The sequence below is a fragment of the Mus caroli genome, unplaced genomic scaffold (assembly GCF_978045245.1).
Source record: "Mus caroli unplaced genomic scaffold, Mus_caroli_1 scaffold_20, whole genome shotgun sequence".
Lineage (NCBI taxonomy): Eukaryota > Metazoa > Chordata > Mammalia > Rodentia > Muridae > Mus > Mus caroli.
The window spans coordinates 58,358,230-58,385,346 of record NW_028227275.1 but is presented as its reverse complement, the minus strand read 5'-3'; the positions used below and the strand labels follow the sequence as shown (position 1 = coordinate 58,385,346).

At 48.4% G+C, this 27,117-nt stretch overlaps 1 protein-coding gene across 3 annotated transcripts in view; it reads left to right on the top strand.

Annotated features, from left to right (window-relative positions):
* Positions 1-27,117, top strand: part of Cpt1a (carnitine palmitoyltransferase 1A) — a 59,779-nt gene that overhangs the window by 15,001 nt on the left and 17,661 nt on the right. For all 3 annotated transcript variants that reach the window (XM_021151271.2, XM_021151273.2, XM_029472727.2), the window contains exons 2-9: positions 7,234-7,387; positions 10,462-10,601; positions 15,322-15,493; positions 17,197-17,298; positions 21,070-21,207; positions 23,600-23,677; positions 24,974-25,081; positions 25,594-25,681. In XM_021151271.2, coding sequence (XP_021006930.1) covers positions 7,247-7,387; positions 10,462-10,601; positions 15,322-15,493; positions 17,197-17,298; positions 21,070-21,207; positions 23,600-23,677; positions 24,974-25,081; positions 25,594-25,681 — 967 coding nt within the window. In that variant the 5' untranslated portion in view covers positions 7,234-7,246. The remainder of the gene's footprint in view (positions 1-7,233; positions 7,388-10,461; positions 10,602-15,321; positions 15,494-17,196; positions 17,299-21,069; positions 21,208-23,599; positions 23,678-24,973; positions 25,082-25,593; positions 25,682-27,117) is intronic.

Below are 27,117 nucleotides of genomic sequence, written 5' to 3'. Positions count from 1 at the left end.
CCACCCATTCCTGCGCAGCCTGTGCTGTGTGCCAGAGGGCAGTTCTGTGGGTGGCATTGTGGTCTGCAGGCCTCTGTCTTCCTTCTCGTTACACTGCATGGTGACAGGAGGGGCTCTGTGTGTCTGTGGCCTGCCTGTGCCACGGGGCAGCTCTGGCCACCAAGCCAGGCATCAAGCTAGGATGAACAAAGGACTGCCCTAACCCTATAAGGTTAGACTGCTATAAGGACAGCAAGGTGTCTCTTTGCCTTTGCCTGGGGGTTGGGGGGTGCTGTATTATTAATTGAAGAGGACCAGATCGCCATAGGTCTGTGTCACCAACAGGCCATTGCTGGAGCAGGTACACAAGTGAAGTTCTGTACTGACCTGTATGTATTGTGTTTTATAACTGAGCATTTGAGGAAGTGTTCAGTTAAGGCCAAGTTCATGGAGGCTTTGGGGGAACTCTCGCAAGCTCCTTGGATTTGTGGGCATTTTGCTTCCCTCCATGGAACTGTGTATACCCCAGTACCTTCTCCTCACACATCCAGCCGGCTCTGCCAGGTGCACCAGGCCTCCAATTCCATGCTTGAGGGTGAACTTGCTTTTGGTGCTTTACAGAGAGCTACTCATTCTACCACAGTGGCTTCAAATGGTAGGTGAGGGGGAACCAAGGGTGTCTGACCCACAGCCTGTGGGGCACATGCCGCTAAGGATATGAAAACAGCCCGGCACATGCTCCATAGTATTGAGTAGAGGTTAGAAGACAGTTTTCAGGAGTTGGTTCGCTTATCCCACCCACCATGTAAATTCTGGAAATTGACCGTGAGTGGGCAGGACTTGGCAGCATGCACCTTTTCCCGGTAGCAATCTTGCTAGCCCAGGATATTTTTCCTTTTTTTTTTTTTTTCTTTTTCGTAACTTGATTGATTGTTGTAGATAAGTAATGTTCTGTTGAAAGTCAAAACGTGAGACATCCTGCCTACGGTTACTTTCCCTCGAGGGCCTCTGGGATGCTGGCTCTGAGTCAGGGATGAAGAGGGCCTTCCCCACACAGGCCTGGGATCAGGTTGACTAAGCAGAACTGTGGTGACTGGGTTGGGACTCTCTGGGGCTACTGTTTCTGGGGTCACAGAGCCTCCCACAGGGACATCTGTGCCCACCTGAAAAGGAGGGAGCTGCAGGTGGCAGTTTCTGCCAGGTGTGGGTGTGGTCCCCAGGGCAGGAAGAGAATGGCAGGACCAGTGTGCATCCCGACCAGCAGGTGTCGTTGGGTCTGGTCAGATACCTCAGAGAGTGGCATATGTACACACATGAACTCAATCCAGATCAGGCCACAAAAGCCCAACTGGGCAAAACAGTGATTTTTGGCGGGGAGAGGTATTTACGGGAATAGAGGGGAGGGATTCCTTACTGGAGCAGAAATTACTCAAAGACAGCTGCCTTCCCAAGGCACACCCCAGCGTGGGTGACAGCACACAAAGCTGGGAACTTAGAGCACACTGCACACACTGATGGCCCCTCACACATTGGAGAGAGTTCTTTCCAGGAGCCTCGGTTGGCCTAAACCTCTATCAGTTAGCTTGGCTGGTTTCTGCTTCTTTTAGGCAGCTGGTCTCTAGAGACTTCTTTGAAGTTTGTCTTGTCTTTGTCTTACTTACAGCTCTGTTGTTGGGCTAGTCTCAGAGGGACCCACCGCTTTTATTGTTTTCTCTGGCAGTGAGTGGCCTAGTGGATCTGGTCAGTTTCAGGGACTTCCTGGAGGTGTTTACCCTTGTTAAGGAGCCTGCCTGCAGGATGGAATGTTTTGGAGGAAATGGATACACAAGAAGTGGGCATGGGATGGGAGTTGGGAGCTTGGGTTGCTGCAGCTGCCTTCCCCTCCCTCCTGACTCCACTTGCAGGAGTCTGCTGTGCTGTATGTGGGTGGAGCAAGTGCTTCACTTCACAGCAAGCATGGGCACCCAGTTCTGCTTAGCATCCATGAGAGCTCTGGCTTATTGAGCAGACAGCTGTGTGGGTACATTCAGAGCTGTGGGGAGATGATAGACTTGTACAGAAGAAGAGTTCAGAGGATGGAGCTTCCTGTGGTCACTGCCCACCTTTCCGGGCTCTCACTGAAACTCTGCCCACTCTTCCTCACCCAAATCCTAGGTGCCATGGAATCCATGGTGGGATTCCTGTAGGTCAGAGGTCAGATTCCTTGCACAGTCTGCCTTATTTTTTTTTGAGGCATGGTTGAAGCAGGCTGGCTGGTAAGCCCAAGGGATCCTCCTGTGTCTGCCTCCCAGTGTTGGGGTTACGTATGTGTCTGGCTTTTTTTGTAGATTGAGCTCAGATCTTCATTCCACTCAGCAAGGGACGCACCTTACTGTCTGAGCTGTCTACAGATGCTTTGGTATCTGTCCTACCGCACCAGGAGATCCCTGAAAAATTACTTAGTTCTGGAGGGTGATGTTTGTTCTGAATGAAGCCTTGGAGGGAACAGTGGTGGGGTGGCCTGCTAGAGCCACTCCTTCCACACTGATGGCCGCAGCTGTGTGACCAGAGATGGATTTGATGCTTAAGTGTAAGTGTTAAGAAGACAACATTTGTGTTTCGTGAGAGGACATTTCCTTTTTTTCCTTTCTTTCTTCACCATTTTTTCTTTGTGAATGTGCAGTATATTCATGTGTATGCGTGCCTGCATGTGTGTGCATGTGGAGGTCAGAGGTCAGTTGTCTTAGCAGTGGTCAGTTTTCCTTCCACTTAAACATCTTAGTTTACTATTACTGTGTACATGATGTGAGAGAGAGAGTGGGGACGCATGCGCCACAATGGATGGAGGGCAGAGGACAGCTCTGCACGTCAGTCCTTTACTTTCACATTTTTTCCCTTTAATTAAAAGAAATTTAGGGGTGTGTGTGTGTGTGTGTGTGTGTGTGTGTGTGTGTAGGTTTTCCTGTGAACTTGTTTGGGTTAGCTTAGCCAAGGAGAGGTTGCTGGGTTCCATGGGTTTTAGTTTTGCTTTTTGTTGTTGTTGTTGTTGTTGTTGTTGTTGTTGTTGTTGTTGAGATAATGGTTATTTAGTGTAGCCCAGGCTAGCCTGGAATTAGCTTTATGCTTAGCCTTTCAGGAAAGGACAGGCTGTCTTCCGGAATGACCTGAACCTGTCACATTTCTTTGACAGTGCCGTAGGTGGGGGTGGGGGTGGGGTGAGGGAGAGCTCCTGATCTCTCAGTGTCCCTGACAGCACCTGTCACTCATTGTTTGCATTCTAGCCATTCCTGTGGGTGGTATGTGCTGTGATTTGATTGTACTTCTGGAAGCAGTCAGAGAATTTAAAGTAGTCTGTGAAGCCAACATGGAGACTGTGGCCGCCTCATTAGATCTGTAGGCCTGAGTTTCTCAGGCTGGTGTTTTCTGGCACCAGTGCCTGCTTAATGGCTTGACGCAGGGAGGCTGTGAGGGCAGAGTGCAATGTTCATGCATGCCCACGGAGCAGCAGGAGTGCCTGCTATCCCAGGCCTTTATTAAGGCCTTTATTAAGTTTAGGCAGGTTTTTTTAGTCTGTTGGTGGCAGGGTTTTATTTAGACCAGGCTGGTCTTGAATTCACTGTGTAGCCAAAGATAACCTTGAAGAGTCTCTTGCTTCTACATCGATAATGTTAGGTTTATAGGCTTGTGCCGTCACACCTGGTTGGTTCGGGTGGTTGTGAACATTAGACTCAGGTCATGTGACAGGGCCATTTCACCCTGGAAAGGACACCATAAATATTCCCAGGCCCCATGATTGTCCTGAGACCAGGTTTGGTTTCCGGGCAAACATGGGGTTCATGACTTTGGATAGAATTAATTGCAACACTGTGTTTAATCCACTGCTGTTAACAACCCCCTTATGAGCTGGGGAGATGACTCAGTGGGTAAAGTGCTTGCTGGGCAGGCTTGAGTTTGAGCCTCAGTATCCATGGAAAGTGCTGAGAACAGAAGCGCAGCTCGGTTTCCAGTGCTGGGGTTGGTGGTGGGAGCAGGAGGTTCCTCGGATGCGTTCGTGGGTGTGCATAGCTGCAGGCCTGAGTTCAACACGAGATGCTTTCTTCTGTGGTTTATAACCTTACTGTTTGGAGGCAAGGTCTCTCTCAGAACCTGGAGCTCGCTGCCTGGCTGAGTGGTCAGTGAATCTGAGCAGGAGGTTCCTCGGACGTAGATACACAGGAACTTCCCTTGGGCTCTAAATTATCTTCAGTACCAGTGGCTGTCTCCCCCTCAACCTTTCTGAGGTCAGAACAGCACTCAAAGGCCAGTTTCCAGGTGTGCCACCCACAGGTATTGTCCTCTTCCTCCCACATCCACCTGTCCCTAGCTGCCCCACCTAGGTGTCCTAGATGACACTGTGCCATTTCCAACACAGCAGGCCCACAGGTGCATTGTCTGATGTCTGCTCCTGCCACCCCAGGAGTGGCTCCGCAGAGCACAATAGTTCAAGGCTGCAGGGTCCCTTTGATCAGCTTGTCCAGCTCACAGGTCTCAGACCTGTTCAGTAGGGTGGCATCTTCATCTTCACTGGCACCACACTGAGCCAGGGCTGTCTGCTCTCCTTTCCAGAGTGGCCTGCTGAGCTGTGTGGTGTCCTGCCTGGCCCTCTTTCTCCTGCATCCTAACTACTATGTAGGCATTGCTTGCTCTTTGCCTCTCAGCTCTGCCACAGGAGGGCAGAAGGGTCATTTCTGCGAGGGTCTAGTTCCTCACCTCTCGGGTTCATGGAACACAGACAGCAAGGATTTGTTGAATGACCAAGTGATTGACAGTTGATACCATCTCATTCTGCAGCTTAGGCTGGTAGATCACTCAAGCTGGCCTCAAACTTGTGGCAATCATCCTCCTGAGGTGCATGTCACCACACACAGCTAGCTTTGGTTGATATCTTTGAGTTGTATTGATGTGTGTGTGTGTGTGTGTGTGTGTGTGTATTATTTATTTACTTATTTATTTATAATTTCTTTTGCAGTGCTGGGGTTAGAACCCAGGCCTCACATACATTAGCAAATAAATGATCCAACCACTGAGCTACATCCCCAATTCTGCTTGTTGATATCATGTAGCCCAGGCTGGCCTCTAACTTTTGATATAACCAAGGATAATGCTGAACTCTGATTTTCTTGCCTCCATCTCCTGAGTGCTGGAATTACAGGCATGGGCTACCACACACAATAATGAGCATCACACCGAGGGCTCGTGCAAGCTAAACAGGCATTCTTCTACATGAGCTACAGCCTAGAACCCTGACTGCTGATTTTCTAAAAAGGCACATATTTAAAGTTTTTTAAAATCTGAGTGTTTTGCCTACATGCATATATATATATATATATATATGTATATATATGTATATATATATATATATGCAGCATATATAAGTCGTGCCTAGGGAAGACAGAAGACAGTGTGTGATCCTATGGAACTGAAGATACAGATGGTTGTGAGCCACCATTTAAATGCTGGGAACCAAAGACAAGTCCTCTGTAAGACCAGTAAGTACTTTTAACAGCTAAACCATCTCTCTAGTCCTGATACCTATTGGTTTAGACAGGTTTCTCAGACTGTCTGGGCCTCAGTAGGAAAGTTACTATCTGATGAGAACATACCCATAAATTTGATTTTATTATTGTTCTGCATAGTTTTTACCTTGTATCTTTTATATATGTATACACATTTTATATGTATATAGTATATACAAAGTGTGTGTAGTATATATAGATTCACACACACACGCACACTTCGCAAACACACTTTGTAACAAACAGCTTTGGAAAACAGAGGGGTTGCACACTTTCAGAAGAGGGGATACCTCAGGCACTGCTGGGGAGTGAGGGAAGCCAGGAAGGGGTGATACTTCTGCTGTACTGAGTGTGGAGGGGGTTGGAAGCTGTTGATTCTGACAGACAACAGGAGTAAGTGAAGAAGAGAGGGAAAGAATGCATTGTAGATCCCTCTTGTTCTATTATTTGCCTGTATTAGTGTACACTGTGTGTATGTGCATGTGAGTGTAGTACCCACAGAGGCCAGAAGAGGGCATCATATCTCATGGAGCTGGAGGTATAGATGGCAGTGAGCTAGCTGCTTGTCTTGGGTTCTGGGAATTGAACGCAGGTCCTCTGCAAGAGCAGGAAACATTGTTCCCAGCCAAGCCATCTCTTCAGCTCCAGATCCTCTTATTTTGGGGGGCTGGGGATCTAACCTGGGCTTCACACATGACAGGTATTGAGATAGCACCTGTAGATTTCTAAGATTTACTGTATTGAGTTGGGCAAAGTACAGAAGAGGCTTTGTTTTGTGCAGGGATGATGAAGGCCCCATACATGGGTGCTTAAGACCAGTTTGACTTGAGGCCTGGCCTCAGAGGACCAGGACCAGTGGGGGTCTGTGCAGTTTGTAGGGTGCTAGTGGAGTCTTTTTTATTTTTCTTGTTGGGTTTTGTTTTGTTTTTTTTTTTTACGCTTTTGTTGGTTTTTTGAGTCAGGGTTTTTCTATGTAGCCCTGGCTGTCTTGGAACTTCCGCTGTAAACAGGCTGGCCTCAAACTCAGAAATCTGCCTTCTTCTGCCTCCTAAGTGCTGGGATTAAAGGCATACACCACCACAACCAGTGTTAAAAGCATTTTTATTTATTCCATGTGGGGGGGCAGGGCATGCACACCACAGTGTTGTTGTGAAGGTCAAAGGACAACTTTGTGGAGTCGGTCCTCTCCTTCCACCTTCCCTGGATTCTGGGATGGAGCTCACATTTGTCAATCTTTGGAGGACCGAGCTTGTCCAGCCGAGCTATCTCACCACCCCACTTGGAGTCTTTATAGCACCATCCAAAGCTGGAGGTGCAGTGGTCCTATCTGAAGGCTAGGGTTCAGGGCCACTGGGGGCTTGTTTGTGGCTACTCCAGGTGTCTTCACAAAAACTGAAGGGGATGAGCTGCAAGAAGATTCATCTCTACAGTTCAGGTCAATGCATGGCCACCAATGTCCTTTGCCATGCTGGCTGAGAATGCCATTGGAGGTGTGGCTCTGTGGGATAGGTAGAGAGGGTTGGTGAGCCCACACCATCACCCTGGGTCTCTAAATGGAGCAGGCCTGTTGGGAGCTGCACAGTGAGGAGTGTGGGGTGAGGGGCAGAATTGTATCTATTGAGCATGAGTCTGTTGGGCCACAGGGTTCACTTCGAGAGGGTCTTCTCCTGCTGCTTCCTGGTGCCAGGCTTCTCAAAGCCATCTCTCACCCCTCCTCCAGGTCACCACTCAAGATGGCAGAGGCTCACCAAGCTGTGGCCTTCCAGTTCACAGTCACCCCTGATGGCATCGATCTCCGCCTGAGCCATGAAGCCCTCAAACAGATCTGCCTGTCGGGGCTGCACTCCTGGAAGAAGAAGTTCATCCGATTCAAGGTTTGTTGGTTGATCGTTTCTGCAGCACTTGCTCAAATGCACCTCCCTGGGCCCCCGCTGAGGAAGGAATGTGTCTTCGGTGGGTCTCTGAGAGAGCAGTGGCCTCAGTGCTGGCTAAGGCTTGTGGAGGACACAGATAAATAAAATGGCCTCATCGCCTCATAGCTCCTTCTTATTGTTGGGTTTGGGGCTTTTTGTTTGTTTGCTTTTGTTTTTAAGACACAGTCTCTCTGCAACCCTCACTCTCCTGGAACTCACTCTGTAGAACTCACAGAGATCTGCCTGCTTCTGCCTCCCAAGTGCTGGGATAGCAAGTCTATGCTACCATGCCCTGGAAGGCAACTGGAGCTCATCAGATTAATGTAAAACAGGCCAAGCACCTGATGCCAGAGCAGGGGCCCACGTATGGGGAGTCAGTGTCCAAACAGGAACACAGGTCTGCCCTCTGCCCCTCAGCTGGATTCCTTGTACCTTACTGAAGAGGGTTATTTTCAAACTTTAATGAATTTGTGTCTTATTTGCTTAAAGAAAAGTTCTCAGGAAGCTCAGGCTAGCCTGAAATTCTCCATGTAGCTGAGGATGGCCTTGTATATCTGGTTCTTCTGCCTCTGTCCTCCCTGGTGCTGAACCACAGACATGTCTGTTGGGTTTTATTAGGTTTCTTAGGGTTTGGTTGGCGTCAGGGATGCCAGGGGTTTGCTCAGGTTAGGCAGTCATACATGTTACATGTGTCACAAAAACAAAAGGTTCTCAGAGGTCAGTGTGATGTCACCTGTCATCCCAGCACTTAGAGGCTGAGGCAGGATGACTGTTTAGCTTGGACTAGAATGAGACCCTATCTTTAAAATTGCTTTTAATTATGTATATCTCTGTGTGTCTGTGTATGGGTAGGTGCCTGCAGAGGCCAGAGGCATGTGATCCCCTGAAGCTGGCATTACAGGTGGTTCATCAGCTACCTGACATGGGTGTTAGGAATTGAACTCGGGTCTCTACAAGAGCAAGTGCTCTTAACTACTGAGCCTTCTCTAGCCCCAAGAATGTGTGTCTTAGGGTTTTACTGCTGTGTACAGACACCATGACCAAGGCAAGTCTTATAAAAAAAAATAACATTTAATTGGGGCTGGCTTATAGGTTCAGAGGTTCAGTCCATTATCATCAAGATGGGAGCATGGCAGCATCCAGGCAGGCATGGCGCAGGCAAAGCTAAGAGTTCTACATCTTCATCCAAAGGCTGCTAGTGGAAGACTGACTTCCAGGCAACTAGGATGAGAGTCTTAAGCCCACACCCACAGTGACACACCTATTCCAACCAGGCCACACCTCCAGATGGTACCACTCCCTGGTCCGAAAATATACAAACCATCACAATGTGTTTTTAGTTGAAAGGTTTTTCTTCTTGGTTTTGTTTGCCTGTGTGTACAGGGGTGGGGGGAGAGAGAGAGAAAGAGAGTGTGTAAGAGTGAGTGTGTGTGAGCACACGAGTGTGTATATGCATGGAGGCCTGACCTTTAAAGCAGATGTCTTCCTCTATAGCTTCATTAATTGAGATGAGTCTCTCACAGAACCTGAGATCACTGATTCTGGCTAGTCTAGAGTCTGGCTAGTCTAGTTAGCCAGCTTGCCTCTGGAGCACTGGGGTTACATACAGGTGAAACCCATTCCTGCCTGGCTTTTACATTGACTCTAGAGATCCAAATGCCAGGCCTTCCCCCAGCTTGTGTGCTAAGTGCTTTACCCACTGAGCCGTGTCCCAACCTCAAAAAGCTCCTCTGTAACTAAAGGCAGTTCTCCTTTCTTAGCCTCTCACGTGCGGGGAGGATGTGTGAGCCCCCACACCGAGCTCGAACAGTTGTTGTTGTTGTTGTTGTTAACATCAATATTATTGAGTTAGGGTCTCACTGTGTACTCATGGCTGACCTGGTGCTCACGGTGGAGACCAGACTGGCCTCAAACTCACAGAGCTCCATCTGCCTCTGCTTCCCGAGTGCTGAGGTGAAATGTGTGTATCCATTAAGAATTTATTATGCAGGGCTGGAGAGATGGCTTAGTGGTTAAGAGCACTGACTGTTCTTCTGAAGGTCCTGAGTTCAAATCCCAGCAACCACATGGTGGCTCACAACCATCTGTAATGAGATCTGACTCCCTCTCCTGGAGTGTCTGAAGACAACTGCAGTGTTCTTACTTATAATAAATAAATCTTTTTTTAAAAAATAATTTATTATGCTGGGTGTGGTGGCACACTTCTCTAATCGCAGCACTCAAAAAACAAAACCAAAAAACCAACAAAATAGAATTAACTTTTTATAAAACTCAAACATCCAACAAAGCAGAAAAAACAGCTCTCTGTCCCCACCACCCTCCTCCTGGTTCCCAGAGCTGGCAGAGCCTGGCCAGTGTTGAGTCACGCAAGCCTTCTCTCCCCTAACCCCAATTCTTTAGACCAGTTTTTTAATTGGGTGGGCAAGATTGCAGCCCAGCTGATGACCTGAGTTTGACCCAAAGTTCCACAAGATAGGAGGAGAGATCTGACCTCTGACCTCCACCTTTGCGCCTTATGGTCCTTGCATGCACCTACATACAATAAATAAATGTAACAACAAAATTAATGTAAACTTTATTTTGCTGGGTTATTTTGCAGCAATGGTATGGGGGCTCCTGTAAACACATCTTGACTCAGGAACAGGGCCAGGGTAATTTGGGAGCTGGGGTTCCTGACTGGCAGATAGTGGCAGAGTGAGAATGGGACTTCACAGTGTCCAGGCTGCCAGTCACCATATGGAGACCTGTATGGTAAGTCAGGCCTGACTGTTTTACCAATCTGGAGTCCCTTTCTTGGAAAATCTCCCAGGATGCATTAGGGTTCAGAAGTTCAGGGGAGAGAATAGACTGTGTAAAGAAAGGTGAGGCAGTTGTGACTTCAGGCAGAGACACAGCTACTGGGCTTTGGTGGCCTGCATATATGGCACCTTCTCCCTGCTGCCTGATGTCCCAGCTGCCTGTTGCCACAGGGCTGCTGATAGGTAGTGATGGTGACCTCGGGGAGGATGCAGCTCACAGCTCACATGTCTTTCCAGAATGGCATCATCACTGGTGTGTTCCCCGCGAGTCCCTCCAGCTGGCTTATCGTGGTGGTGGGTGTGATATCATCCATGCATACCAAAGTGGACCCCTCCCTGGGCATGATTGCAAAGATTAATCGGACCCTAGACACCACGTGAGTAACTCACCTCCACCCTCTGCATCTTGAAGATGATGGTACCTCTGTTGACTGTCCTCGATCTGAAATGTCTGCGTACAACTATGCTATCGCTGTTTTTCCGCGTGCTCTTTGCCCTTCTGACAGTGCCCTTCTGGCAGTGTCTGCAGACTGATTGAAAGTCTGCAGACATTGCCACCCTTCTTCTGAAGACTAGGCTAAGAGTGGCAGAAGCACGGGGACCTGCCTTCCAGGTGTCTGTCTCCTGAGATTAAGATGGAGACAGTGGTGACCTCAGAGGGCATCTCTGCCCCAGAAGATGGCTCCAAGTGTGGCTGTTGCCCTGGTCCATCCAGTGATCTGGTCCTCTGAACTTACTGCCAGTCATTGCTTAGGGATACCTCAGCCCTTGGCCCCTTCACAGTGGCTTAGATGCCTGCAGGGAAGTGCATTACTCCTTGGCTTTGAGTTTTGGTTTATTCTGGGAACTTAAAAAAGTAGTTGTCATCCTGTTTAGGGACAAATCCTGGCCAGCTTCTAGTTTTTCTTTTTTTTCTCTCTCTCTTCTTTCCCTTCTTTCTTTCTTCCTTCCTTCCTTTTTTTTTTTTTTTTTTTTTTTGAGACAGGGTCTCACTGTATAGCTCCAGCTGTTCTAGCTATGTACATCAGTCTGGCCTAGAACTCAGAGATCTGCCTTTGCCTCCAGAGTGTTGGGATTAAAAGTGTGTCCCACCATACCTGGCTTTTAAGAAAAAGATTTATTTATTCATTTTTAGGTATATCAGTGCTTTGCCTGCCTGTATGTATGTATGTGTGCTACATGTGTGCCTGGTGCCCTTAAGGCAAGAAGAGGCTTTTGTGTTTCCTGAAATTGGCATTCTTGAACTACCTGTCATAGATGCTGAGAACCAAACTCCCGTCATCTCCCGTCATCTGCAAGAGCAACAGCTGTTCTTAACCACTCCAGCCCTGTAATACTTTTCTTGGGTCCTTTGTACCTAGGGTCTCCTGCTGATCTGGACCTGATCTAGAAGGTAGCTAGGCAACATTCAGCACACTTCTCTCCTTCTCTGTGATGGGCACGGAGCCCTGGGGCTCCTGCATAATTACCACTGAACCTCACAGCCTTAGGTCACCCCTGGAGACAGTTATGCCATTAAGGTCCCTGATACCATCTAGGATAGAGGCTATTAGATCCTCTCAGTGTGGAGTGGCTGGGCACGGGACACAAGCACCTGAGTTACCTTGTGCATTTGAACACACTTTCTTTTGTTTTTTCTGAGACAGGGTCTCAAGTATCCCAGACTAGTCTTGAACACTTGAGGGTAACCTCATCAGTCTGTGTGTATCACATGGACTGCAGGCATGTACTACCACTGTGGGCTCAAACATGTTGTCTCAGAATTGGCCCTAGCTGTCCTATGTCACGTGAGTCCTTTAGACACACTGGGTTTGTACCTGAGCAACGATGACTGAAAGTGCCTTGCTGTGCGCTTGGCCTTTCTTCCTGGCCAGAAGTTGGGGAGGGTCCGTACAACCCAGTTGGGTGTGTGAGAGCCAACCTTGAACTCAGGACCCCTGGAAGAGCAGCAAGTCCTCTTAACCACTGAGCCATCTCTCCAGCCCAGCTCTAGGCCTTTCCAGTCTGTCTCTGTCTCTTGTCTGTCTCTCTATCTCTCTTTGTCTCTTCTCTCTCTCTCTGTCTCTGTCTCTCTCTGTGTCTGTCTGTCTGTCTGTCTGTCTCTCTCTCTCTCTCTCCTGGTTGTTCAGCTGTAGATACTGTACGCTAGGAAGGATTGCACAAGCAAACAGATGAGAGAGTGGCCCCAGGGAGCGCTCACAGCTGGAGGAGTTGGTTTCTGCTGACTCAGAGCAACTAGCAGATTTAACCCAGCAGTGTGGCATGTTTAAGACAGCTTGAATAGGTGCTTGGGAATCCTGGAGGTCAGTCTTTAATGGGTCTGCATGCCCTGCCTTCTGATTGAGACACCCAGGAGTGACTGAGAAGCCAGCCAGCTCCTCAGCCTCCAGCCCTCCCGGCAGCATTGGTCATTCCTTTGTAAGCAACTGCAGGAAACAAGATAAAAATGCCTGTCCAGGCGTCCTGCCAAGGGTCCTGTCTGCCTGGGGCCTGGAACATCGAGCTGGGGCTAGGTTCTCAGAAGCAGCTGGCAGAGCTGGTCACTAAAGACTGGACCTGTGCTGTCCTGAGAGGTGAGGAAAGTCCTGTGAACGCTCACCCTGCTGCCCTGAGTGTTGAGCTGGCTGCCAGGCCCAAGGCAGCTGTGAGGCCAACAGCCAAGGTTTGCTCTTACATGGGCTGTGTGTCTCAAAGCCGGATTGCACACAGCCATGCCAGCTACTAAAACCTTGCCTAATCTCGGTCTTTATACGATTTGTTTCTTTGTCCCTTGGACTCTATTTTTGTAAACTGGGTCATCTCTGGCTCAAATTTAGAAAGGTCAGGTGAAGGCTCAGAGACTTGCAGCCTGAGGGGCTGTTCTGGAAGCATCTTTCCAGTGTGGGTGGAGTGCCTGTGTCTCCTAGGCTGCTTTGGTTTTGTTTGCTTAGATTTGAAAGGAAGGCCATAGAGGTTATCAGCACAGCTGAGAGTGACATTACTTTTTGTCCTTATTGGATTTTTTTTTTTTTTTTTTTTTTGGTTTTTTGAGACAGGGTCTCTGTGTAGCCCTGGCTGTCCTGGAACTTGCTATGTTGACCAACCTTGTCTCATGAACTCATAGAGATCTACTTGCCTCTATATGTGACACCATGCCCAGCTTGGATTTTTTTTTTTTTTTAATTTTATTCTATGACAGTTGTGCTAGGCACCCATCCTGTTCTTCTGGGAGGCGAGGCCTCCAGAGCATCGGTCTTTTTTTTTTTTTTTTTTTTTTTTTTTTTTTTGGTTTTTTGAGACAGGGTTTCTCTGTGTAGCTCTGGCTGTCCTGGCACTCACTTTGTAGACCAGGCTGGCCTCGAACTCAGAAATCCGCCTGCCTCTGCCTCCCGAGTGCTGGGACTAAAGGCGTGCGCCACCACGCCCGGCGAGCATCGGTCTTTTACCGTGGAAGAAACTTGTCTCTCACATGATGTTAATGTTTTCCAATATCAGAACTCTGAAGGTTAGATATGCTACTATTCTGATCACTGGGACCTCTTAGTTTTGTTATGTTTTGCTTTTAGATTTATTTATTTTTATGTATTATGTATTAGTTACATATTATGCATATATGTTTTTAAGATTTATTTATTTATTTTAGTACGCTATAGCTGTCCTCAGACACACCTGAAGAGAGCATCAGATTCCTTTACAGATGGTTGTGAGCCACCATGTGGTTGCTGGGAATCAAACTCAGGACCTCTGGAAGAGCAGTCAGTGCTCTTAACCTCTGAGCCGTCTCTACAGCCTCATATTATGCATATATTATGTATGTGTGTGTGTGTGTATGTATGTATGTATGTATATGCCTGCAGGCCAGAAGGGGGCACCAAATCTCATTATAGATCAGCCACCATGTGGTTGCTGGGAATTGAACTCAGGATATCTGGAAGAACAGCCAGTGCGCTTAACCTCTGAGCCAGACTTGACTCTTGGTTTTTAGTAGACTGTCTTTCATTTGGTCCTTGACATTCCATACATGTCAGCAGGATATCTTGATTTAACCCATCCCAACTCTCCACTCAAACCTTTTGTTAAAACCCACTGAGTTCCCTTAGCATCCCCTGCTGGAGGATCCCTGGTCGGGCCAGCTGGCTTGATCCACTTTTCAGTGAGTCTTGTCTGCAGCAGCCATGTTGTGTTCACATCTGGCTGCACCCTTTCCACCCCTTCTTCCATGATGTCCCCTGAGCCATGAAGGGGAAGGGCTAATTTTAAATTTTGACACTATTTTTCCATTTCTAAAACAACTGAAATAACCCCTCAAAATAGCAGCACTTTGTTTTGAGTTTTCTTTCATAGTCGATGACTTTGATTTTTAACTACTTAAAAGTCTTTTAAGTTTTTTTTAAAGATTTGTTTATTTTTATTTATGTGGGGATTTTTTGGCTTTGTTTTGTTCTGTTTTTGTGTTTGAGACAAGGTCTTATTATGTAGACCATGGTAGTCTTGAACTCACAGAGGTCTATCTGCCTCTGCCTCCAGCTTGCTAGGACATTTGAGTTTCTTATAAATAAAGACAGCATCTAAGGTTATATCTGAGGACTGGGGATATAACTCAGGGGTTGAGCCCCTGCCTAGAAAGCATGAAGCCCATAGTTTACCCCTGGGCACAGCACAGCAAAACCCAGCAAATACAAGCAAGGTATGTTTGAAAGACTGGCAAAGCATTATAATCTGAAGAAAACAGGCCAGGATCCCTTTGAGCAGCAGTTGGCAGGCCCCACCCACTGGGAGCAGTTGCCATCATGAGCAGCTCTCTGCCCCACAGGAGTCTCTCCTCCAGAGACTGGAAAAACTTTGTGTTGTTCAAGACTGCTCAGGTTGCTGGCTGGCCTCTTGATTCTTCCTTGGGCCTCCAGAGACAGGCTACTCTGCTGCACCCAGCCAAGGCTGGCCCATTTTGAGAGGAATAGAGACTGCCAGGGCGCTTGGAGAACTGGGGTCCCTCAGGCTTCTTCTGCAGCCTGCTCACTCCTGTCGCTGGGAGGGTGCTTGGTCAGCCTACTTTCTGGTAGCTGCCATTACCACCTTCCATGCTGACATCTTAGCTCCTTGTCTGCTCCATCCTCACAGTGGCCGCATGTCAAGCCAGACGAAGAACATCGTTAGTGGCGTCCTCTTCGGCACGGGGCTCTGGGTGGCGATCATCATGACTATGCGCTACTCGCTGAAGGTGCTGCTCTCCTACCATGGCTGGATGTTTGCAGAGCACGGCAAAATGAGCCGCAGCACCAGGATCTGGATGGTAACCGCCCGTCACCCGCCAGGGGACCCACTCCGAGTCAGAGCAGGATCCTTGCCTCCTTAGACCTTTCCTCCTCTGTTCCTTGGTGTGTAACCTGTCCCCAGCCTCTGGCTATGGGAGAGCTATGGCTCATGACACTTGCATGGATGGAGCCAGGGCTGCTTTTGCTAATGATTTCTGGGAGTTCTGCCATCTCTCTGTTCATCTCTGTGTGGCCTGTGGTTCAGGCTGGATATTGAGCATAAGTACCACCCAGGACGTCTTTGTAGCCTTGGGGGCCACTTTGCAGGCAGACACCAGATGGTTTTCTGAGTTGGTCAGATCACATGATTTACCCTAACCCGTCAGTGTTCTCTATTTCTCCATGACCTTAAGGCCAAGGCACCATGTTTAAGGGAGAGGGTTATGCCATATGCATGCGTGTTTGTTAAATTATAACTGGTTGTGAAGGCTTTTGTTGTTGTTTAGTTTTGGTTTTTGAGATGAGGGCTCATGTCACCCTGGCTGGCCATACACTGTCTCTAGCCAAGGATGACCTTGAGTTTCTGGTTCTCCTGCACCACCATGCCTGATTTTTATGAGATGCCAGTGACCAAACCCAGAGCTTCATGCCTGGCTTACCCAGATGAGCCGTCTGCCCACTGAAGGGCATCCAAAGCCCCAACGAGCTTCTTTTATAGTTCTCTGGAGAAGGGGGAGGAGGATGGCTGATCACTCCTGGGACCTCCCTCTTTGGCACTCAGACCTCAGCCTTTCCTTCCCACACACGCCTTTGTGTGGCTGTCACATATCCCCCACCCACCCACATATTGTCACCCCTCTTGGCTTCTGATTTTTATAAAGAAAAAGTCATTTTCTGCACCCAAGGTTTGTAAAGGATTTTGGTGACTCTGGTTCTGGTAACATTGCCTTTCAAAGGCTTCTCACTGGAGCTCCTCCTTTGTGCATGGGAGGAGTAGGTCAGCTTGGCCTTGACTTGCAGGCCAGTGTGCCCGCATTGCCCACACTTGTGAACGTCTTCAAGGTCCCCTTGCTGCCCACCACGCACTCCCGGCCTCCATCTTTCACAAACCAGCTTCCACCTTATATATGAGTTTTTTAATGTCTAGAGTAGCAAAACTTAACCAACAGGCTTAAACAGTGTCCTCTAAGGATGGCCCTTGTGGCTGCTGTTGAGCTGAGTCCCAGTACTTCCTGAGCATCGTGAATGAAAATCACTGACTGCACCTTGAACCCTTAGAGATGCCCTAGCTCCTGCCAGCAGGAGGCAGCTGCCTTCCATAGCTGGCCTGCAAAATCTTTGTACAGGCTGTGGGGGGAGCTCACTCTCTAGGCTGCTTGACCTGATGGGCAGGGACACACTGCTGCCCCTGGGGATGGCTTGAGGTCAGGCACCTCAGCTGATCCTACTCCCTATGTGCAGAGCGGGCACCAGCCTCAAACCAAGGACCTTCCAGGAGGAGGCAGACAGCCCACCTGCAGAATCGCTCGCTGTCAGATCCAGGGTTCTTAGTCGGGAAAGACAGTAGGCAGCCACACCAGAAGACTTCTCTTTTCAGCTGAGCTCTCGGTGGGACCGGAGCCTGATGGTGTAGACCAGGGATGGCTCTGTCATAAAACACTCAGCAAGTCACACGCAGTTGAACCCTGGCTTTGGTTCTTTAACACAGCCTCGTCTTTGAAAACGTAACTTGTGTCTCCAGGCTATGGTCAAGGTCTTCTCGGGTCGAAAGCCCATGTTGTACAGCTTCCAGACGTCTCTGCCGCGCCTGCCTGTCCCAGCTGTCAAAGATACCGTGAGCAGGGTAGGTATGATCCACACTCCTGCTGAGATGCCAGTGTCCTTGGGATCCATGTTTCTGCCTAATTGTGACTGTAAATTAAAGTTCTTAATCTTTGTTATTGCTCTGCAGTCTCTCCTGTAGGGTTATTATAATAATGTTCCCCCAACTCCCACCCCACAGAGTCCTTGCACTAGCTAGACAAGTGTTCTACCAGTGAGCTACATCCACAGCCCTTTGATAGATAGATAGATATATTTTTTTTTTTTTTTTTTTTTGGATACAAGGTCTTTCTAGTTAGCACACACTGGCCTTGAACCTTTTTTTGTTTACTTGTTAGGGCTTTTGTTTTGTTTTCTTTTTCTAGACAGGGTTTCTCCATGTAGCCTTGACTGTCCTGGACTGACTTTGTACACTGGGCTGACCTAGAACTCCCAGAGATCCTCCTGCCTCTGCCTCCTAAGCACTGGTATTAAAGGCATGCGCGACCACTTCTGGTGAACATTTTAAGATTTACTCACCTTTTGCTTTATATGTAGGAGTGTTTGACTTTGTGTATGTATGTACACCATATGCTCGCAGTGCCTGAGGAGGCCGGAAGAGGGTGTTGGAGTCCCTGGGACTGGGGTTACAGATGATTGTGAGCCTCCAAGTGAATGTTAGCGACAGAGCCTGTGTCCTCTGCAAGAGTAGCCAGTGCTCTTCCCTACCATCCATCCCTCAGCCCCATGACCTTGAACTCCTGATCTCTTGCCATAGCCTCCTGATGGTAGACGAGTTTCACTATCCATGGCTTGATACTGTTTTCTCTAGAGCATTATTGCATCTGCAGTGTTTAAAGTGCTGTGTCCCACCTATTGGGGCATGATTCTTGTTTGTTTGTTTGTTTGTTTGTTTGTGTGTTTTGAGACAGGGTTTCTCTGTATAGCCCTGACTGTCCTGGAACTCACTTTGTAGACCAGGCTGGCCTGGAACTCAGAAATCTGCCTGCCTCTGCCTCCCAAATGCTGGGATTAAAGGTGTGCACCACCACCGACTGGCTGCATGATTACTTTTTAATGGTGTTACTGAGATGCAGTTTAGGACTGTATAGTGCCCTTGATTAATGTGCAGAGTTCAGTATTTGAGTTTGTATCCATTATTTTAAACTGGAAAATACATACAAAGACCACATTTATTATTTTTTTTAAAGGCTGGGCATGGTGGCACTAGCCACCTTTTAATCTTTTAATCTTAGCACCCAAAAGGCAAAGGAAGGCAGATCTCTTGTGAGTTCAAACCAGCCAGTGCTACACAGTGAAACACTTTCCAAAAAAAACAAAAAACAAAAAAACAGAAGGAAGAAAATGGTTAAGGAGATAGCTCAGTCGGTAAAACGTTTGCTGGCAAGCATGAGAGCCTGCATTCTGCATTTGATTTGTCAGCACCCATACATGATAGCGACAGATTTTTGGCATACACTGGTAATCCCAGTACTGGGGAGTGGAGGCAGGGGGATGCCTGTGGCTCACTGCCCAGTGAGCCTAGCCTGACTGGTGAACTTCAGGCTGCTTCCAGGGAGGTGGATAGCATGTGTCAGGCTGACTCCTGAGTGCCACCACACATAGGTGCATCTTTTCGCTCTGGCTCTCGGGCACGTGTGCACATACACAGAATCATTTTAACTGTTTCCAAGTGTACGCCCAGCAGTGCATCTCTCTGCTCTAGGGTGTCGAGGAGTTGTATCCACCCTGGATTGTCGTCAAGCTTTTTTATAGCCTCGGGCAAAAGCCACAAACCTCCCATGCTCCCTGCCACAGGCCTGCCAGCTTCTGTTCCACTTGTTTTAGTTCTGCCTCGTGAGGGAATATGGTAGGAACGGGATTATGTAATCTGTGACTTTTGTGAGGGGTTCCCCCTCCTAGCATTTATTTCTCTTTGAATCAGAATCTTAACCGAGGCTAGCCTCAGACTTGTAATCCTCCTGTCTCAGCTTCCCAGGCAGGATGATTTCAAGCTTCATCCCTGTCTTTTTTTTTTTTTTTGGTTTTTCGAGACAGGGTTTCTCTGTACAGCCCTGGCTTCATCCCTTTCTTAACAAGGCTATGCTTCTTCCCTTTTTGTGGCTGATAACACTCAGTGTAGGTAGACCAGTTATCTGTCCATCTGATGGTGTGAATATGGGTTGTGTTGTAAGCAGGGAAGCTGGGAATATCTATGCATGGTTTTTATCTGGGTACTTGGCGCCTCTTGTTGATAGCAGAGTCCATCACATCACAGAGTAAGTAGCAGAGGCTGGCTCTGTCATGATCCTGATCTGCTGTAAAATGGCAGCACCTGAGTTCTTTCCAGCTTCCTATGCTGGAGGGCACCCATATTGTTATGACTTCTGCCCTCTCCTCAGAACTGTAAATCAAAAACACCTTGGCTTCAGGGGTTGGATCCTGGCTTAGGGATTTAGTCCTTATTGCCCTTGACAAGTTCCTTTCCATCTCTCATCTCCCAGATTGGGGCACAAACGAGACTCCCAGTCTCGGCTTGGAGGTGGTGCAGCCACCTACCTGCCCCACTCTTCTTCTTAAAACAGGATCTCACATTGCCCAGACTGGTTTTGAACTTCCTAGATTCCCTATATAGCTGAGAACGACCTAGAGCCTCAGGTTCTTCTGTATCTGCCACCTGAGTGCTGGGTCACAGGCTGGCCTATTACACTCGGTTTTATGCAGTGCTGGGGATAGAATCCAGGGCCTTGTGTATGCTAGGCAAGTGATCTGCCAGCTTAGCCCTGGAGAGTGCAACCTTTGTTTTATCAGTACACAAGTTGCACTTGGAGCTAGCCAGACAGTTGCAGCTGGCTCTGACCCTTCATTGTGCAAAGCCGACCCTATGTAGCCTCTGTTGGCCTGGAATTTTCCATGTAGACCAGGCTGGACTTGAACCCTCATTGATTTCTGCTACCTCACTTCCTAAGTGCTGGGATTATAGGTATTGTCCACCACACCCTGCTCAAACTTTGTTTCCTGACCAATCAGGCTTGGCGGCAGTTCTGCTTCCTGGAACTCACTCAGTGTAGGTGGGAGCTTTCAGAATCCTCAGATAGAACCACACTTAGCCAGGCGTGGTGGAGGAGGAGGTAGGAGGTAGGAGGAGAATCAGGAGTTCAAGACCAGCCTCAGTTATATTGTGAGTTTGAGTCCAAAAAAGGGGGCTAGAGAGATGGCTCAGCAGTTACTCTTCCAGAGGTCCTGAATTCAATTTCCAGCAACCACATGGTGACTCACAACCATCTGTAATGGGATCTGATGCCCTCTTTTGGCATGCAGGTGTGCATGAAGGTAGAGCACTCACATGCATAAATCTTTAGGAAAAAAGAAGATTGCGTGTGAGATGTTCCTGTATGTTTTACCCCCAAGCCTGTTCAAGGTGTGTGTCTGCCAGTCTGTGTGAGCTGAGGATCTAGACTCTAAACATGGCCTGTGTCATGACTGCCTTGTTGAGCACCTGCCTGGCCTCACTGGGCTGTCAGGGTTCCCACCCATCTCACCACACCAACCCAGGTCATCACTGAAGCAATGGCTAGGTGTCTTGGTACCTCCATCAGGAAGCCGTGACCTTAATTATCATCCACCTGCAGCGCTGCTTAGCCCTGCAGGGGACTGTCTTGTCCGACCTATCTGCCTGTGTGAAAGCAGAGAGGACAGACTGACTTAGGGAAGCTTTTCTAACCTTTTCTACACTGTTTACTTTTCTGAGGCCTTTGAAGTGATGCACAGCTTGGAGAAGGGTGTTTAACTCTGCCCGTGTTTCTCTCTCTAGTACCTGGAGTCTGTAAGGCCACTGATGAAGGAGGGAGACTTCCAACGCATGACAGCACTGGCCCAGGATTTTGCTGTCAACCTTGGACCCAAATTGCAGTGGTATTTGAAGCTAAAATCCTGGTGGGCCACAAATTATGTAAGTACTTCTGCACGTAGTGGTGTGAAAGTTCTTACTTGGGTACCAGGGCTCACAGAGTTCTAGCTCTGGCTGAGGGCAGCCATACTTTCCCCTGAGACCTGTGCTCAGAATTGCTAGCATTTCTTCCCTCCTGCAAGCTCCTTAGCAGCCTTTGCACCCTGCTCAGGGCAGGGAGCTGCTTTGGACCCTGTAGTCCCGACCTGGCATGCCACAGGCTGTTCTTTCCTGTGGTGGCCCAGCCACCCCACCTCCCTTTGCGGCATCTTTTCCATCCAAGAGTATCACTTCTGAGTGCTCTGGTCAGAGTTCAGATGCTGTTGACAGTGGCAGCTGTCTGCTGGGAGCCAGCTAAGCATCTGCGTGTGGTGTTGGGAGGGGCAAGTGGGCACACTGCAGGATATGAAGCCAAGAAGGGGAATTCAGGTGTCATGAATAACTTGATGGAAGGGAAGGAATTGAAAATAACCTATGGGCCCGGCTTGGTGGCGCACGCCTTTAATCCCAGCACTCGGGAGGCAGAGGCAGGCGGATTTCTGAGTTCAAGGCCAGCCTGGTCTACAAAGTGAGTTCCAGGACAGCCAGGGCTATATAGAGAAGCCCTGTCTTGAAAAACCAAAAACCAAAAAAAAAAAAAAAAAAAATAACCTATGGGAGCCAGACACATGCCTATAGGCAATATAGGCACATGCCTATAGTCCCAGCACTCAGAAGTCAGAGGTAGGAGAACTGTGGGCTCAAAGTAACCAGGGTCACACAGGGAGACCAGACCCTATCTCAAGAAAAACTCTTAAATTTAAAAAATTATTTACTTATACATGTATATATTTGCCTAGGTGAGTTTATATGTATTACACGAATGCAGATGACATGGAAACTAGAGGGCATTGTATCTCCTAACAGTTGCAGGTGATTGTGTGCTGCCCAACATGGGTGCTGGGAGCCAAACTAGGGTCCTCTGTAAGAGCAGCACACATGGAGCCAGCTCTGTAGTCTATCAAAAAGAAGTCTCAAGAGCTGGGAAGGAAGCTCAGTTGGAGTCCCTGCCTCTGGTGCAAAATGCCCTGGGTCCAGTCCCCAACACCACACCTGTTCTATGCCACACGCATGTATCCCAAGGGCTTGAGAGATAGAGGCAGGAAGATCAAAGTTCAAGATTGTCTGTGCTTCTATAGAGTTTAAGGTGAGCCTGGACTGCATGGACCCTGCTTTAAAAATAAAACCAGGAGCTGGAGAGAAGGCTCAGCAGTTAAGAGCATTTGTCATTCTGGCTGAAAACCTGGATTTGATTCCCAGCACTCACAAGGTGGCTCACAACTATCTATAACTCCAGTGCCAGGGAATCCAACATCCTTTTCTGACCTCTATAGGTACCATGCACACACATGGCGCACATACTTTATATGCAGACAAAACACACACATGAAAGACATCTTAGTGCACACCTTTAGTCCCAGCACTGGGAAGGCAGAGAGAGGCAGGTGGGTCTCTGAGTTCAAAGCCAGGGCTACACAGAGAAACCCTGACCCCTGGCCCCTCAAAAAAGAAAAATTTTTAAAACACAAATAATAAGTAGACAAAAATGAACAGAGAAAATAGACAAAAAGAAACAAGAGTCAGCAGATGGCGCCAGACCCAGGCACTGTGCCCAGCAGGGCAGGAGGCCACAGCACCTGGGTCATCAGGTCTGGGTGTAATCCTAAGCAGCTGGCCTGCTGTGCATTTAGACTCTCGTGCAAGCCTTTTCTCAGGTGTGCGCTCCTGCACGATGCTCAAATCATCACGGGTTGTAGATCGGCAGCCCCTGGGTGGCTGCATTGCCATGGTCACTCTGGAGAATCGAGACAGCATATGCTGGCCTCAGGCTTAGTTCTGTGGCTGAGATGTACCCAGGCATCAGGAAGAAGATCGATCTTTGGGGAGATCTGGGTGTTTTTTTCCTGCAGTGCTGGGGATGGGACTGGGACTGAAGGTCTGGTGAATATCAGACAAGCGTTCGGCACAGCACTTTGGCAGTTAAGGGTTTTTGGAAATGTGGCCCCCAGGCTAGCCTTAAACTTGCTACATAGCAGTCTTGAACTTGCTATAACCTTGAATTCCTGATCCCCCTGCCCATGTGTGCACTGCTATATAGTTCTGTGCCTAGTTTTATGCATCCCAACAGTTGAGCTAAAACCCAGCCCGACTATTTATTTATTTAAATGCAATATGAAATGATGCTCTATAGTCTAGCCAGGTCTCCCTTTAAGGCCAGTGTGTCTCTCAATTCCTTATGGCCTGTCTGCTTGAGGCAGCTTTGTTTTGGAGCCTGTCATAAACTGGAATTTTCCAGGAAGATTTGCATACATCTGGACATGACTGCTCAGCACGCTGACTTGTGTTTGTACCATAGGTGAGTGACTGGTGGGAGGAATACATCTACCTGCGGGGCCGAGGGCCGATCATGGTTAACAGCAACTACTATGCCATGGTGAGTCGGTCTTCCATTCCCACTGCAGCCAAGATGGGTTTGTCCTGCTGGGTGGCCTGGGAAAGCTCCTCTTGCTCCTGCTTCTTTTGTCCAAGTCTTCATGTTGCTGTGAAGAGCCCACCTGGGGCCCATGTGTTAGACCCCCCCGTGTCTTAATGGGCCCCTGCCCCCCACCCAACAGTGCAAATACATTTTCATTGCAAAGCACGTTCGTGGCAAACAACACTTGCTAAGTGCAGGCTGGGCTTGAACCTGTGGTAGAATAGCAGGAAGCTGGCGTTATAATAGAGCAATAACAAAATTAGGGCTTGTGGTGTCTCATGCCTGCCAGGCAAGCACTGGGGAGGTGGAGACAGAGGGATTAGTTCAGGGTTATCCTTGGCTACATAGGTAGTTCAAGGCCCTCCGAAATTGTAAGAGATACTCTCTCAAAAAAGTAAGTCTGAGCCGGGCGTGGTGGTGCACACCTTTAATCCCAGTACTCAGGAGGCAGAGGCAGGCAGATTTCTTTTTTTTTTTTTTTTTTTTTTTGGTTTTTCAAGACAGGGTTTCTCTGTATAGCCCTGGCTGTCCTGGAACTCACTTTGTAGACCAGGCTGGCCTCGAACTCAGAAATCTGCCTGCCTCTGCCTCCCGAGTGCTGGGATTAAAGGTGTGCGCCACCACGCCCGGCTCAGCAGGCAGATTTCTGAGTTCGAGGCCAGCCTGGTCTACAGAGTGAGTTCCAGGACATCCAGGGCTACAGAGAGAAACCCTGTCTCAAAAAACCAAAAAAAAAAGTAAGTCTGGCGCTCGAAGGATGGTTTAGCAGTTTACGAGCCCTTACTGCTCTTCCAGAGGACCTGAGTTCGGTTTCCAGTACACATCTCAAGTGGTTCAGAACCATCTGTAACTCCAGTTGCAGGAGATCTGATGCCCTCTTCTGGCCTCTCGGGGTACCTGCACACACATATACACTTAACCCCACACAATCACACACATACACAGAGAAAAAAACATATCCAATTTGCTAGAAAAACAAATGGACCTAAAGCAGTAACAAAAGTATCCAAAGTTGTAAAGTCAGGCATAGTGACACATAGCTTTAATCCTAGCACTCAGGAACCTGGGGTAGGAGAATTGCCTGAAAGCTACATAACCTGCTCTCAACAAAAGCCAAAAGCCCACCTAAAACAAATACAAAAGGCGGCTGTAACTTAGCACAGCTGTCAGGGAGCACTCACACACCCACACACACCATGTATACAGACCGCTGTGTCACCCCGATGAGCCCTCTTTTCTGTCTCATCCTCACAGGAGATGCTCTACGTCACCCCAACCCATATTCAGGCAGCGAGAGCTGGCAACACCATCCACGCCATACTGCTGTATCGTCGCACGGTAGACCGTGAGGAACTCAAACCTGTATGTTAACTTGCCTTTAAAATTATCTCTTGGGAGGCTAGAGAGGCGGCCTGATGAATAAAGTGCTTGCTTTGAGAAGAGTGTTCATTACGGTTGTAATCGCAGCACTGGGGAGCCAGAGTCAGACAGAGCTGGGGCTTCCTAATCAGTGAGGCCCAGGTGCAGCTAGGGACTTGTCTAGGCCTGGGTGTTCAATTCCGGGGATCCACATGGTAGGCTGAGAGAACCAGCTCCTGCAAGCTGTCCTCTGACCCCCACATGTATTGATACACGGGTAAACTCCTCAGGAGAACGGTTTCTTCATAACTTCAGGTGGCTTACGTGTTTATCTGGAAGGAACTTCAGTAGCCTGGCCCTGCTCAGCGAGTCCCCCAGGTGCTACCCTAGGGGATGCTGAGCGATGTAGTCAGACTGGGCAGTGTGCACAGGAAACAAACCGGATTTTAATCAGCTCATTGCAAAGCTTTCCTCTGGGATTTTGCCTGTTGGTTTAAAACACATTTTTATTACAGATTCGTCTTCTGGGATCTACAATTCCCCTCTGCTCTGCTCAGTGGGAGCGACTCTTCAATACTTCCCGAATCCCTGGGGAGGAGACAGGTAGGTAGTGCTTACCGGGGTCTCCGCTGGGAGCCAGCATTTGCCATTTTGCTGCTCAGAACAAGGAATAGTTGGGGAACGTTGGGAACAGAGTGGTCTACAGGGTCTGTCCCAAGAGCGCCTATCTCTGATTGTTCCTCCTCTTGGAATCGCTTTGGCTTTTGTCATTGGGGGTGGTTTGGAAACAGGATCTCACATGTTCCAGACTGGCCTAAAATAATATGCAGTTAAGGATGACCCTTTTGCCTCCCAGTGGATTCTAGGCATGTGTCATCATGCCCAGAGTATATGTTGCTGTGATTGGAACTCTTGGCTTCATATATATTAGACAATCCAACTGAACCAAAGTTCAGCTCTGGCCTGAATTTCCTTTGTCCACTAGGCCTGGACAACAGGCCCATTTCCAGATTTTAGTATTTCTTCAGTTGAGAGTTTCTTTCGTTGGGCATTTTCCTCAGACCTGCTGAAATATTCCCACATGACTCCTTGGGCATCTTGTTCTGGCCCATGCAGGGTTTGCTGTAAGACACCCTTGAGAACCAATGTGCCTGAGCAGCTGGATTGAGGCCCAGCTGCTGCTGCTGGCAGCCTGGCCTGGGCTGGGTGGTCATCTCATCTGCTTCTAACCTAGGATATCCTTGGAAAAGGATGGAGGGAGGGAGAACGGATGCCAGATGGTGCCATGCAGGCCTGCTGGGGTCAAGTGTACAGCATTGGTCACTTTTAAACATGGTGACAAATAACGTGAGCAAAACCACTTAGGGAGGAAAGATTTATTCTACCTCCTGGAGCCAGAGCCTGGAGCCCATTGTTCCTGGGCTATGGAAGGGCAAAGCATCATGCGTACAGGGCATGTGAGGGAGCAGAGCATTTACCTCTGACAGGCAGGACACAGCTCAAGAAAAGGGACTAGAGTCAAGGGTCCCCTTCAGGCTGACAGGTGACTCAGCGCCTGAATGAGCCGGTCTGTAAACCGGGTGCTTGTACTTGATGCCAGGCTCTCTTGTAGAAGGAGACAACAGACTCCCAGGAGCTGTCCTCTGCCTTCTACACATGTATGGGGCATGCTTGTCCTCACACATATTTGAGCACTCACACAAGATAAATTCCATTTATCCTTGAGGGAGCTGGTTCTCTTCTTCCACAGTGTGGGTCCAGGCCAGGCAACAAGTGCCTTTATCAGCTGAGCCATCTCGCTGGCTCCATCATGGTCTTCAATAGTAGTGATCACAAATATTAACTAAAATCTGGGTAACACTGGGTATGGTGGAGGCTGAAACAGGTAGATTTCAGTGAGTTTGAGCCCAGTCTGGTCTATACTATGTCTACATAGCGAGTAACAGGCCAGCTAAAGCTTCTTAATGAAACCCTACCGAAAAGAAAAGTTATCACTTATGAAAATGTAGTATGCTCGGTGAGGTCGTACAGAGCATGCT